We start from the raw sequence: 13845 nt of genomic DNA, 5'->3' as shown, positions 1-13845 counted from the left end.
AATAGCTGGGTCAGTGCAAGAGGAGCATCATCCCACTCATATTATAAAGCTTAGCCCAGCAAAAGCGTTATTTTTCTAGTTAAGAAACCTTTTTGTTGCAGTCAGCAACCTCGGGATCTCGTCCAGGGAAGCAGCAGGATTCTGGGGACCAGCATGAAACACCAACAAGTCGGGCTCCCGGTTCATGAAACCATTTATTCAGCATAGGAACAAACTCAGGTCCAGAACAGAGAGCCCCGAACAGAGGCACAGCAGGTGTTTTTGAGGGACAGAACCCCCGAGGGTCTCCACCCTTGAGGGTGGAGTTCAGGGTCAGGGACCAGTAGAAGCACAGCAAGGGAGAACCCCCCAGGGACTCAAACCCAATCAGAGCACCTGGGCCGCCCTTCTCAAGGGGTTTGGGGTGGGACAATGTAACTCTTTGTCTCCCCTGAGGCACGTCGCAACACCTTTTTATTTATTTTTTTTAACACAACATGCAGAAATAATTAAAGTATCTGGCTGTTAAGGAAAAAGAATCCAACTAGCAATCTTTATTTAGCATTTCTTACATCACTCATTTCAAGTCTATCAGCATCTTGTTGGGGACTTGTTCCCTGGTCAGAACTTCGCTCTCCTTCTGTATCCTCACTGAGCATATCTTCTGCTTTATCAATGATATCCTTCATTTGCTCAATGAAAGTCTCTTTCTCACTTTGCAAGATGAATTCATTCTCCACCTAGAAGGCCACATCAAAATAAAGGGGAAAACAGACATTTTTTATTAATGCCTCTTTCCACAGCTCAGGCAAGAAGCACACACAAGGGGTTGAAGCAACTGGGAGCACTGAGAGCCTGTGGGCAGCCACATCTCACCATGTAAGTAGCAATTTCCTCTGGCGCATCACCATCCAAGTCAAACTTGAACGTCACCATTTTGTGGTTATGGGTTTCAAGCTGGCACTCCACCATCTTATCCCCTGTGTTGCACACCTGCATGCAGAGATTAACAACCCTTATTCCTGGCAAAGCCAAAGGAACCCTAGAGTTACCCTCCAGCAAGTTGTACTTGCATTTAATATGGTCAGCTTGGGTCTGTTGGACTTCTCCTGGCGGGAACGAGCACGCGTGGATTTCTTATGCTTCTTTGAAGACTTTCCCTCTTGCTTTCCACTTCCTGCTGCTCCTTCCAAGCTGTCACTCATCTCTTTACCAGGAGCAACATCTGGACTCAGGTAGCTTCACAAGGGAAAGGAAGAACAACCCCAAAATAAAGCCAGAGTCATGCATCACATATAAGCTATGTAACAGAGGCTGCAAAAAGGGGCACATTTGCACTTTTTTAGGCCCAAACTGAGTCAACTGGAAGATACACAGTGAGTGAAGGGCACTACTCCACACCAGGTACATACTCTGGCTAAAACACCTATCAAGAAATGATCTATTAATGTTTCTGGCAGTAACACAGCAAACGTCCCATTACTCTGAATATATCCCTACATCCCCCAACACCTTCGCTTCAAGGGTCCTGACAGTCCTGCTCTGAACTGCACAAGTTCCTACTTTTCTAAGCTGAAGTTTTCTCAGTTCCTGCCTTTCTTCCCTCCCAGCAGAAGGGCAAACAGGTTAGGTTTACTGCAGAGGGAGGAAAAGAGAAGTTCCATACAGCTGTACATACACCGAGGCTAGGATGCTGCACCCAAACTAAGGAACTGAAAGAGCTGCAGGTGCCAGAATGGGCACACTGCACACAGGACATTGTCAGCTTCTCCCTAGACATCTTTCCAGTCCATCTCCTTCTGGTCAGGTCAGAAAAAACAGCCTCCAAAAAGCAAGCATTTCTGATGTCAAAGAGGTGATAACAATACCTTTCGCAACTCTGGGACAGAGCTTGGAGTTTATCCTGTATTGCCTGCTCCTAAAATGCAAAAATAAAAGTAATTTAAGCAAACACATTTTATTAGCAGATGAATAATACCTTTAAGAAAGGGTTTGCTGTTGGCACCAGTAACTTTTAAACCATTCTGTTTAACCTGTTTTTGGAACCTGGAAATAAAATAAATGTCCTATTTTTTCCTTCCAACATCACTTCTGTCCAAGGCACCAACCACTTTTTCAGACAGAGCCACTGACCCACCAGTTCCCTTCCTTTGCCCATAGCAGATGAGATGGTGAAAGGAATAAAACAGTTCTCACCACCATTGCAAAATCTGATTGAGGGACAATTCCACATCAGCACCCACTGTCTTTTATTTTTGAATGTATCTGCTAATTTGCTTCATTGCTTTATATAGTTTCCTGAAAGATGCTCAGTATTTTCATTGTGTTTGGTTTAGTGGGAAAATTTCTGAGGAACTTACAAACAAAAAATAAAAATTCATCATTTAAGAACACCACTCTTGCATTATTCTTGTCCTCTACACAAATTTCCCATAAAAGCTTCCCTCTTCAGTGGTTGCAGCTCTGGGACAGACATCACAGCATGATTTTCACATTGGGTAGACCCATTCTCACAGAATTTGTGACAATGCTGCAGGCCCTGCTGTAACAGACTGAGCATGTATGCACACAGACACACCTGTGCATGTATAGAACTGTGTTATACACTCACACCAGATACACCCATAGACAGGTATCATTTTATATACATTTATAAACACTCATCTATAAAATCCTGCTACAGACACACAGCTAGGAACAAGCCCCTCGACTGCCATCGCCACACTGAGTGCTCAAGCAGTGGTGAGCTGGGGTTAAAAGCTCAGTGGGGAACTGGTCAGCCCCACTGGTTCTGTGTGACTTAACCAGTCAGCCCCACTGGTTCTGTGTCACTTAACCAGTCAGCCCCACTGGTTCTGTGTCACTTAACCAGTCAGCCCCACTGGTTCTGTGTCACTTAACCAGTCAGCCCCACTCCTTGGCTGTAACATCACACATAAGCCATGCCAAGCTTAAATGCAGTTTCCAGTAAAACTGCAACATCAATGAACAGTGAGAACACAGACATAATGTATCACCATTCTGGTAATGCACTTAACCAAGTGCCTCACAAAACCTCTTTTGCCTGACTGGTGCAGGCTGGTTTGGATGCAAGTGCTGCCACGTGCCTGAACACAACAGAAGGGATAAAAATGTTATGGCAGAGTAGCAACAAAATGCAGTGTTTTGATTATACAGGCAGGTATGAAATTTCTCTTACACCCAAGGAAACTTCAGCAATGTATGTCAGAAAACCAGCATGGAGAGGATGGGGATTGGCACTTGCTTCATTTCTTAAAATGAACGAGAGAAGGGGGGTAACTTAGAGATGCACGTGAGAATGAAAAGAACAAACCAGTGGTTAAATGTTCTGAGGGATGTGGGATGTGAAGGACAGATGTGTGCCATGAGTTTCTCAGGAGAATTTGTATCCCCCGTATCACAGTGCACAACAATGAGGTTTGTTCATATTTCAAGAATCTCTAATGGAATGGACCTTGCACTGAAGGCACCAGCACTGACCCTGCCATGAGCTGTGCATTCAGAAAAAAGACAGCTGGAGAAGGAATACCTTCAGTGATGGATGTGCCTGACCCAGCCCAGCTCTCCTGGGGAGTCTGCAGGTGCAGCACTGCAGACAGGCTCTGCCATTCCTGCCACACCTAACCAACAGGATACAGACACTCACCAGGAAATGTCCTACATCACAGCAGGAACGCTGATGAGGTAAGAATTAAACTGCCATTGATGGACAGGAAAAATGGGGAACCATTTTTAGGGTTAGCACAGCCCTTCCAGAGCATCTTCTGAAGGCAGCATTGAGTTGTGCCTCCAATGGAATTTCAGGCTGCACTGGAGTCAAGGCATGTGACAAACCATGGAAACTTGGGCAAAACCAAGAGATTAATTTTGAAAAGGTGAAATACATACTTTGGGAGGAAAGAGAACAGAGACTCAAGAGGAATGACTCTGAACACAGAATCACAGAGGGACATTTCCATCCAGGAGTGGAGAACAAATCAGACTTATCAGGTAGAAATGCCAAAGCTTTCTTTTTTGCTTTATTAACAGGGAGCTGAAGAGAAGGAAATGTTGTGATGTTCTGTCAAGACTGAAGATTAAACAATTATGGGAGTGGAAAGAAAAGTCAAAATAGAAGACAGGAGGAGCTGACAGTTCTATAAGGAAAACAATAAAAAGCATCCTGCTTCTATCACCACAGAGCATTGGGAATGCCTATGAGTATGTGAAGAAACAAAAACCCCAGGGCTACAGCAGACATCAGGCAATACAGGAGGATACAGTGCTGAATGAAATGGAAATTGGGCTCAAGCTGAAGAGCATGAAGGGCTTCCACAGCACAAAGATTCAGATTGTGGAGCAGTTTCTTAGGGCAAATGATGGTTGGTTGAAGAAGTGCTTGAGACATTTAAAACAAGACTGGACAAAACATGGGTGAAACTCTACAGAATCTTCTAACTCACCCACAGTGAGAATTTCCTGATTTCTATCTCTGTGCTTGTGCTCAGCTACAGACAAAGAGGCGCTTAGTCCTGCTGCCTCATGAATTCAGTGAGACATTTCCTGAGCTAGAACATCAGGTTTCATTTGGAATAGCCAATTATTCGCTGAGCCAGAGCTGCTGGCATCGAGGAGCAGCAGCTCGGCACACTGAGATGACCTCCCTTGTGCAACAAGCCCGCTGTTTCACACAGAAGTAACTAAGAAGATTAAGGCTGAGGCTGGTGAGTTACTTCAGAGGAAGGCTCTACCTCTTGAGATGTCTCTGCGCCTGCCGCGACAGCCGAGCAGGGAGCTGGCAGCTGCTGGCCCAGTGGCTGGGAAAGATCAGGCTGAAGCTGCAGCAGAGCAGAGGGCTGGAGAGGCAGGCCAGGCTCTATGGGGACAGGCGGGGCAGCCGTGGCAAGGCTGCCATGGACCTGGGGAACGCCTTCGGGAGCGACGCAGGGCGGCACCAGCTCCGGCTGCAGCTGCAACGGCGGTGACATGACCATGGAGGGTTGCACTGGCAGCACGGGCACCTGGGCTCCAGCCTCCAGAGCAAACTGAGCGTGTCCAGGCACGGGCTGCAACACAACGAGAGCTGTTAGCACACACCTCTGCGCCAAGGGCTCGCACAGATGCGACAAGGGAGCAAAGTCACCGGTCTGCATGAAGAAAGGACTCAAACTTCGCAGTGCAACTGGGATTGGGTGCTCTCAGTAACAACTACAGAGGTTAAACTTCCTATGAGATAAGCAAATAAAAGCTAAGGATTCTCTCTGTACAATTATTACAAAGTGCATGGCTCAGGTATTAGTTTATTAGTCGGGACAAAGTCAGGTTTTGCTAAGAAATGAAAAATCACAGAATCCCAGAATGGTTTGTGATGGATATAACTTCAAAGCTCATCGCAGCCCCTGCCATGGGCAGGGACACCTTCCACTGTCCCAGGATGCTCCAAGCCCTGCCTAACCTGGGTCCTCGACACTTCCAGTGATCCAGAGGCGGACACAGCTTTTATAGGTGCCCTGTGCCGGGGCCTCCCCACCCTCACAGCCAAGAATTCCTTCCCCATATCATATCCAGCCCTGCCCTCTGGCAGTGGAAGCCATTCTTCCTTGTCCTGTCCCTTTATCCTTTGTCCCCAGTCCCTCTCCACCTCTCCTGGAGCCCCTTTAGGTCCTGGAAGGGGCTCTGAGATCTCTCTGGAGCCTTCTCTTCGCCCAGGGAGTCTATTCCCAGCTCTCCCAGCCTGGCTCCAGAGCAGAGGGGCTCCACCCCGCAGAGCATCTCCATGGCCTCCTCTGGACTTGCTGTAAGCTCTTAGGTGATGAATTCATACTCCTGAATACTTTGCTCTGCTTTCAACAACCCCACACTGTCCATGCAGAGAAAAACACACTCTGCTCATAACCTAACTCAGGATATATTAAGAAATCTGCCATAGATGTAGAACCAGGAGCTGGCACAAATGACACAATTAATTCCTTCACTGAATATATACCAGTGCCCTACTTCAGTTTCGTGCAGTTTACACACTGAACTTAACCCTTTACACACCCAACTTAACCCTTGATGTGCCAAGCCCCAAGGCCCTAGTCCTGCCAACACTTCCATGTGGCCAGAGGGAGTTTCACTTATCTCAGTGGATTTCTCCAGTGCATTAAAATAACTTGAGTGCGTAAGCGCTTGGTGGGAACCAGACCCAGGCGACAGGATGCCAGCTACCTTAGAGACTGGGTTGTTATTCTGCATAACAGTCCTTTTGGGTTGTACATTTAAAAACAGAACGTTCTCCTTTTAGGTACATCATGTATTTTTCCAGGGGGACTGAGCTTGTGGGAAGAGGAAGAAGGAAAAAAAGAAGCATATGGAAGAAAAAAAAGTCTTTTAGTACTAGGTAAAAGTGTGCTAAATTTTCACTTTTTTGAAGTACCGTCATATAGAGACTTTAGGCTGTTGGAAAATACATTAGAAAAATAAGACTCAGATGAGAACTAGGCCAGGTGATTTCATTGCTGCATGCTCTCTGCAGGTTCTGGGTATGAGCTGAAATTTTATTCCAGGTTTTAATGTGGATAAAAGTAAAGACAGGATGTGCTTCACAACACCTCAGAGTTACATGGCTGCCCAAGGGGTGGGCTGTTGGACTGACAAGTAATGCCACAGGAGAGTGGTTCAATTTTAAATCTTATATAATTAGAATAATTCACAAAATATCTCAATGTCAAGTCACAGAATCACAGAATATTCTGACTTGCAAGGGACCCACAAGGATCATCAAGTCCAGCTCTGAAGTGAACGGCCCATACCAGTACCAGGAAGAACAAAACTCAGAGGTGCTAAACATCAACTGTGAAAACAGCATGACATTATATACAGAAATACCTCTCCACCAGAAGTCCTCAAATCAGAACCATGTTTTTTAAAATATTCCTCTGCACACTATAATAGCTATTTTTTTATCCTAAATTCTTCCATATGCAACTCTTCCGTACATATTTGATATAATGACTGTGTCAAGGATGGTTTGGGAACATCAGCTCTCCAGTTCTGGTATTTGCCATGCTCACTGTGTCTAATGTGCTTGATTCCATTCCCTCTAAAGCCACAGGGAACACTGAGTAACATTCTTGGGCTCCATGCTGCTGACATTCTCAACGACAGTAATTCTGTACCAAATATATGGCTGAAGAGAGAAATTTAAAAACTATGTACTGCTCTGAAGATGCTGTGACATGTTGGGATGGGATGTTATGAATTTTAATTAGTGTCTTATGGTGAAGGGATGTGGCAGAATAGAGCTCTTCCAAATGCTTCATTAAGAGGTTGAATGCCCTCTCCTGCTTTGGTCAGCCTGTGTTCCACATTGACATATCACAGATGTGGCAGAAGTATTTGCAGACTCTTGTCAGTCCTGAGGCAGTTTCCGTGTAAATACTGCCAATACTTGAGCTCGTTTGTTCTTCGTTTCTTTCAAGGGGGAAAGGGTCTGCAGCGAGAATCGATCCATGCCCTGCATCTCTGACAGTGCTCTTCCACACAGTTTTCCAGAGCCCTTACCAGAGGGCTACTTTCCTTTGCTGTTTTAAAGATGTTCTAGACACCAAAACAACTGCACTGCTCCCACCAGCTCTCCCACACTTGCTGTGTATACCCAGCAGCCGCTGCATCCCACATGGAGCAGCCACGGGCACTGGCAAGGCTTGGCACACCCTCCTGACCCAGGAGAACCACAGCTCACACTTGCCCAGATCTGAGAGGAAGAAGGAAGAGGAAATTCAGAAAGTGCTCCGCTCATTCACTGTCCAAAGCCAGTTGGATTACGCCCTATACCCTTGACAGCCCCTGTCCCTGGGTGAGGACATCACCTGCCACCCCACAGCTCACAGCTTCAGCCACCACCTCCAGAACCGAGGCCGAGAAGTCAACAGAACACCTCAAGAGCAGGGATTAGTGGTGGTGAGGAAGAGAGCCCCCGGAGGGGCAGTGCCCCAGAGCACGGTGCCGCCGATTTACCTGGTGAGCCGCGGTGGAAGCAGCCAGAGCCGGCTCGGGAGTGTGGATGACGCCGGGCTGCAGGGCCGGAGGAGGCGGCTGCGGCTGGGACACGGGCTGGGAGCTCTGGCCGTGGTGGGGCGAGGGCGCGTCGCCGGGCAGCAGGGGCTGGAAGGCGGGCTGGAACACGGGCTGCTGCGGCAGCGGCGGCACCGCGGCGTGAGGCGGCAGCGGCGGCACCCCCGGCGGCGCCACCGCCAGCAGAGGGATGGTGGCCGCCGCAGGCATGTTTGGCACGATGGGCTGGCAGGGCAGGACCAGAGAAGCCACGGTGGTGTGAGGAAGGTTGACGGCCTGCATGGGCAGGGCGGGGGAGTTGGGCGCCATGGGCAGCGTGGGGTTCATGGGCAGGCTGGGCAGGATGACGGCCGGAGCGAAGTACTGGGAAGGAGCGGGAATGGGGGGCACGTTCGCAGCGGGGATGTCAGACAGGTTTGGAGGAAGGCTGTCAAGCCCTGCCAGAGGAGTAATTGCAGGAATGACAGGAAACTGAGGAATCTGAAAAAAATGCAATATCGTGTAAATCGCCAGTGCTTTCGCTGATGATATAAAGCCGTGTCATTTGCCACACAAGTCCCTAAAAACCACCTGTGCCGTGAGGATCATTATGTCTGCTTGTTAATCACCTCCATTCATTCATTGAGTTTCACAAATAGTAATAAAAACTGATTTATGCTTAAATCATTAGTAAAAGCAAAAAGAATTCATTTGAGGGGGACGCTTTCATACCTTAGAAGCTTGAAACTATTTCTAACACCAGCCTGAAGCCTTCAAGCAACATCCTAATTAAAAGCTGCTTTCATTTTAACAGAAATTAAAAGGAACTGGGACAGACGTAACGCAAAATTCTTTGATGCAAAATTAAGTGAGACGATTTAAACCCTTGTTTTCAAGCAAGCTGCAATTCAGGCAGCACTGAAAAGCCCAGAAAAAGGGTTTTTACAATCAAAACCTCCCAGTGATGGAGCAGACATTGGCATCACAGCAGCAGCTCGCTCCTGCCCTTTGGCATAAGGTGCTTCACATTACGGTGCCTGTCACTGCCAAACACAGTGACAGCACCATCCACCTTCCTGGGCCAAGGGAAGGGTTTGTCCCTCTTCCAGAGAGCAGAATGACACAGACAGGGTTGGCAGGCACCGTGTGAAGTCAGGAGGTCAGAAAATAGCAATAAAAACAGGCAATTGCTCATGCCTCAAGCCTGGGATGGGGAAGAAATTGGGCCAGGGGGACAGTGCAAAAGGCCAAATCAAAAGAACCCTCAAAAAATTATTGCCATTTGGAACCGTCATTATCTGGATGGCACAGGGTTGGGCACAAAGGAGATTTCTGATTCACCAAACAAATAACAGACAAATACACAGGAATTAGGAAAGAGCAAAAAATACTCTTATCGCCTAATTAAGCTGGCATGCAGTCAAAATAGCCACACAAAACCTGCAAATGACATTAATGATTAGCTGGAAATTTCTCCTCTGATGGCTGTGCTCACACAGCATTACCTGGGAAGGGGCCACGGGTGGCAGCTGCGGCACGGTGGAGATCTGCAGGGGCTTCAGGGGGGCGCTGCTGGCGGGCACCTGCGAGCCCTGGGCCGGGAAGGGCGGCAGCAGGTGCGGGGCTGGCGGCAGCGGGCACATGGGCTGGCTGCTGAGCACCTGCTGCAGGGAGGCTGCCTGCGACATGGGCTGCTGCTGCTGCGGGGACACAAGGAAAAAGGTTACTGCTCGTGTACAGCAAGGGAGCCAGATGGCTGGCCGTGCTCCCCGCTTGGCCCCACATCACTGGCAGGACAGACCTGGCGCTTGGAGAACAGAATCACAGGCTCATTAAGGCTGGAAAACACCTCTAAGATCGCTGAGTCCAACCACTAAAGCAGCACTGAAAGGTCCACCATTAAAACACGTCCCCATACGTCACATCAAGATGTTTTTTGAACACTTCAAGGGATGGTGACTCTTCCACTTCCCTGGGTAGTCTATTCCAAAGTTTAACCACCCTTCCAGTGAAGCAAATTTCCCTAATATCCAACCTAAACCTTCCCAGGCACAGCTTGAGGTCATTTTCTCTCATCCTGTCCCTGTTCCCAGGGAGCAGAGCCTGACCCCCACAGCTGTCCCCTCCTGGCAGGGAGTTGTGCAGAACCAAGAAGGTCCCCCTGAGCCTCCTTTTCTCCAGGCTGAGCCCCTTTCCCAGCTCCATTCCCTGCCCTGGTCATGCTCCACCCCCTCAGGATGTGCTCCAGCAGGGACAGCTCCCAGGAGAGACAGGCACTCTTAATTCAAACACTGCACAAGAGCCCATGCTTAAAACACATTTAAATGCAAGATATATTAGCTAAAATGACAAGTGCTAACTGTCTTGGAGAGGTTATTTGTAATGACTCAGACTCTTTAAATCCCAGAGATTGTTCCAGTTGGCCCTGTGAAAATCCCCACCCACTAACTTCCAAGATGCAGTTAATACCCAGCTCATCCTGGCAAGCAGAAGTCGCTACATAATGGAGCAGGCATGGAAAGTACAGCACTTATTACCTGAGACACAATCAACCACAATAATTGCAGTAAAAGCTAGGTTCCAGATATTTCTGATGTACTGTAGTGACAATGTGGTAGCCAAAGAAATTGCTTTACTTTTCCAGGGAAAGTAGTGCTCCCTTGGCCTGACAGGCTTTGGGCAGCAGAACAGAGAAAAAGTTGCATTAAAGCTGGAAATCATCAGTTACAAACCCTCACATTTTATGTGCTATTGGTAGCTTCTTCTTCAGTTCCTCTTACTAGTTCTGAAAGTACTTTAAAAACCCTTCTGCTTCAAAAGGATGACTCTGAGGCATAGGCTGACTCAGGGTGACTTACTTGGGACCACAGGGCTGGTGGCTTCACCAGGCCCTGCAGCGCACAGAACCTCTGCCACCTCATGTTTCGGGAAAGATGTGGCACCTTCCCAGTTACAGCCCCAAACCTACGGGAATGGCAGTGTGGGAGCTGGCCTGGCACTGGTGATGGGACACCCACCTTGGATTGGGGAGACCCCACTCACCCCATGGAGGAACTCCTGCCAGACCAAGCCCCAGCTCCAGGGTGGGAGAGCTCACACGGTGCTGAGCTGGATAAAGCTGCCAGCTCCCAGAGCCAGCTCTGCTCTCGTGGCCCAGCTGGGTTAATCTGCAGCTCAGACAGCTGCCCACGGCTCACCAAGGGGACAGAGGGCACTGGCACGTGTAGCTCAGCCACCTCCCACTCCAGGAGACATTGCATTAGAATGTGTTAGGGAATGGAGCAACTTCCTAAAACCTGCCTCTCAAATCCAGTTTGTGTCTTAGAAAATGCTTCTGAATTGGATATGGCACAGGGAGGGGAAAATATCCAGGCAGATTAGGTAATTTTGCCTCATTACAACCTTAGCAGAGTAAATGCAGACACATAAATTCAAAAAATAAATAAAGGTTAGGAGATACAACTTTGATTCCACATGTGTGATCCACCAGTGCATACTGATTCAAAACAATTCATTCTGTAGGCAGATGAATTTCTGACCCTAATTTCCCTTCTTCTACTGTCCTGCCCTACCCTCCTTAGCACGGACATCCATGGGACACTGCTGTCTCTGAGGAACATAGCTGCTCTGAGAAGTTCTGTAGAGAAACTTGGGACACCTTCCCCTATTCCCAGGCTGCTCCAAGGCCTGTCCAGCCTGGCCTGGGCACTTCCAGGGATCCAGGGCAGCCCCAGCTGCTCAGGGACAGTGTGAGAGGCAGAGCAGACACGGGGATGGGATGGGATGGATGTGGCTCCGTGGCAGAGCCCAGCTCTCACCTGCTGGCCGGCCAGCACGGACGGGGGCGGCTGTCCCAGCGGGAGCGAGGCCACGGTGCTGGGGACCACGGGGAACGGCATGGCCGGCTCCTGGTAGTGCTGCGGCACCACGGCGGGCGCGGCCGGCACCGCGGGCAGGATGGGCTGCGGAGAGACAGCAGTTAGGCAGGGACACTTCCAGGGATGGAGAAACCCCAGCTTCTCTGGGAAACCTCTTCCAGGGCCTCCCAACCCTCGCAGGAAATAATTCCATCCCCATATCCCATCTACTCCTGTCCTCTGGCAGTGGAAGCCATTCCTCCTTGTCCTGTCCCTCTGTCCCTTGTCCCCAGTCCCTCTCCACCTCTCCTGGAGCCCCTTTAGGCCCTGCAAGAGGCTCTGAGGTCTCTCTAGAGCCTTCTCTTCTCCAGGTGAGCACCCCCAGCTCTCCCAGCCTGGCTCCAGAGCAGAGGGACTCCAGTTCTTGGAGCATCTTTGTGGTCTCCTCTGGACACACTCCAACAGGTCCATGTCCTTCTTGTGCTTTGCTGCAAAGCCACTAATGCAGTTCAGTGCCAACAGACTGATAATGGACTGAGCGGGTCACCATGCACAGAGGTCAGCAAGGAATTCATACAGAGACCCTGGCACCCATATCCCTCTGGGAACAACAACATAAATGCTAACATGAAATACCTCCCAGGATACAGAACTATTTGAAAAAGCTTTGCACTCACTGCTGAGGGCTGCTGGTAGTGGCTGAGCTGGGGGAGGCTGTGGGGCACAGGCTGGCCCTCACTCAGGGGGGGGCTGTACACCCTCTGGATGGCAGGAGGGACAGCATCCGGCAGCGAGGAGTAGATGACGCTCTGCTGGCTGCTCTGCGAGTCCGAATAAACCGTGGAGCCCTGGCCGCTGTCAAACGTGCTGTCAGCTGGAACAACAGTCATTTCAAGCTCAACAACTCCCAATCTTCAAGTGATGACTTTACAGCAAGGTCACCATGGTTTATGTAATTAGCATTTTTACTACTCTAGCCCTTTCATTATATAAATAAATTATACAACACCAATGTTATTCTCTACAAAAGGCACACGCTGCTTCTCTTAAGCCTAAACCCATCCCCATGGATTTCTGTGTACACTGGTATTTTAGGCACATTAATATTTCCTTTAAAGGGCATAAGGTTGACATTAAGAATTGCAGATGTTTATAGATTTTGTAGGATGAAGGGAGAGGAAACCCCAATTGTCATGTTCAGAGCAGATCATGGGGTCTTTTAGACCATCCTCCTTCCCAGGATGCACTGACTTTAACACTGCTTTTATTAGCAGCAGAAAACTGCTGAACTGAAAATGACAAAATTCTTTATGCTGTATGATTTTAGTCCAGCAAGTCATGCTTTGCTTGAGTGTAGTGCAATTAAGGTCAGATACAAACCCCTGTGCAGGTTCCAGTGGGTTTGGCACACTCAGAGCTCTGTGGGAGTTTCTCATGGAACATTTGCCCAGTTAACCTATGGAACTGCACAGCTACAGGGACTGGGCAAGCACTGGGTCCCTTGTCAGCTGGAAATATTGGTATTACTGATCTAAAAATGTCTTTCCACAACTTTCAAAGTGTGTAAAATGCAAGTGCCCAGCTCTGTTTGAGCCTAGGTTACTGCTTTCTTCACTTGAGAAAGGAATTAAGACAGCCAGACTGCAGCTGGACATATCCCAAGGACAAATAGCTTCTAATAGAGATTGAAAGTTCAAAAATGAAAGAAAACTGAAACACAGTTTAAAAAAAATCTTAAATTACAGCTAAGCTTAAATACTATTTCTTTTCCCAACACTTTCCACTGTTTCTTTTTTCCATATTCTAAGTTAAGTTTTACTTATTTGGCTTTTAAGTAACAAATTATTTTTTAATAGCACCAGAGATGACATTTCTCTTTAGCACTCCCAAGCAATTCTCCCAAATGTTTTTTTTCCAAAATTAAACTCCCCTCTCTATTTATTCAATTCATTTCTGAAGAGCCAACACAGCC

The 13845-nt window shown here is 48.3% G+C and overlaps 1 protein-coding gene across 8 annotated transcripts in view; it reads right to left on the bottom strand.

Annotated features, from left to right (window-relative positions):
• The window catches only part of WNK2 (WNK lysine deficient protein kinase 2), a 94675-nt gene that overhangs the window by 31588 nt on the left and 49242 nt on the right, over nucleotides 1-13845 (bottom strand). For 6 of the 8 annotated variants that reach the window (XM_088061631.1, XM_088061628.1, XM_088061630.1 and 3 more), the window contains exons 8-16: nucleotides 12551-12747; nucleotides 11835-11978; nucleotides 9522-9716; nucleotides 7981-8517; nucleotides 4731-5045; nucleotides 1848-1897; nucleotides 1053-1218; nucleotides 856-972; nucleotides 552-719 (exon numbers count right to left, since the gene is read on the bottom strand). In XM_088061631.1, the coding sequence (XP_087917757.1) occupies nucleotides 552-719; nucleotides 856-972; nucleotides 1053-1218; nucleotides 1848-1897; nucleotides 4731-5045; nucleotides 7981-8517; nucleotides 9522-9716; nucleotides 11835-11978; nucleotides 12551-12747 (1889 nt within the window). The remainder of the gene's footprint in view (nucleotides 1-551; nucleotides 720-855; nucleotides 973-1052; nucleotides 1219-1847; nucleotides 1898-4730; nucleotides 5046-7980; nucleotides 8518-9521; nucleotides 9717-11834; nucleotides 11979-12550; nucleotides 12748-13845) is intronic. The other 2 variants (XM_088061632.1, XM_088061629.1) reach the window with 1 other exon arrangement.

The sequence above is a fragment of the Pseudopodoces humilis genome, chromosome 13 (assembly GCF_049639895.1).
Source record: "Pseudopodoces humilis isolate 2021_Gansu_Grassland_sample_001 chromosome 13, ASM4963989v1, whole genome shotgun sequence".
NCBI lineage: Eukaryota > Metazoa > Chordata > Aves > Passeriformes > Paridae > Pseudopodoces > Pseudopodoces humilis.
The sequence above is the reverse complement of the archived record's forward strand: the minus strand, read 5'-3'. Positions and strand labels throughout refer to the sequence as shown.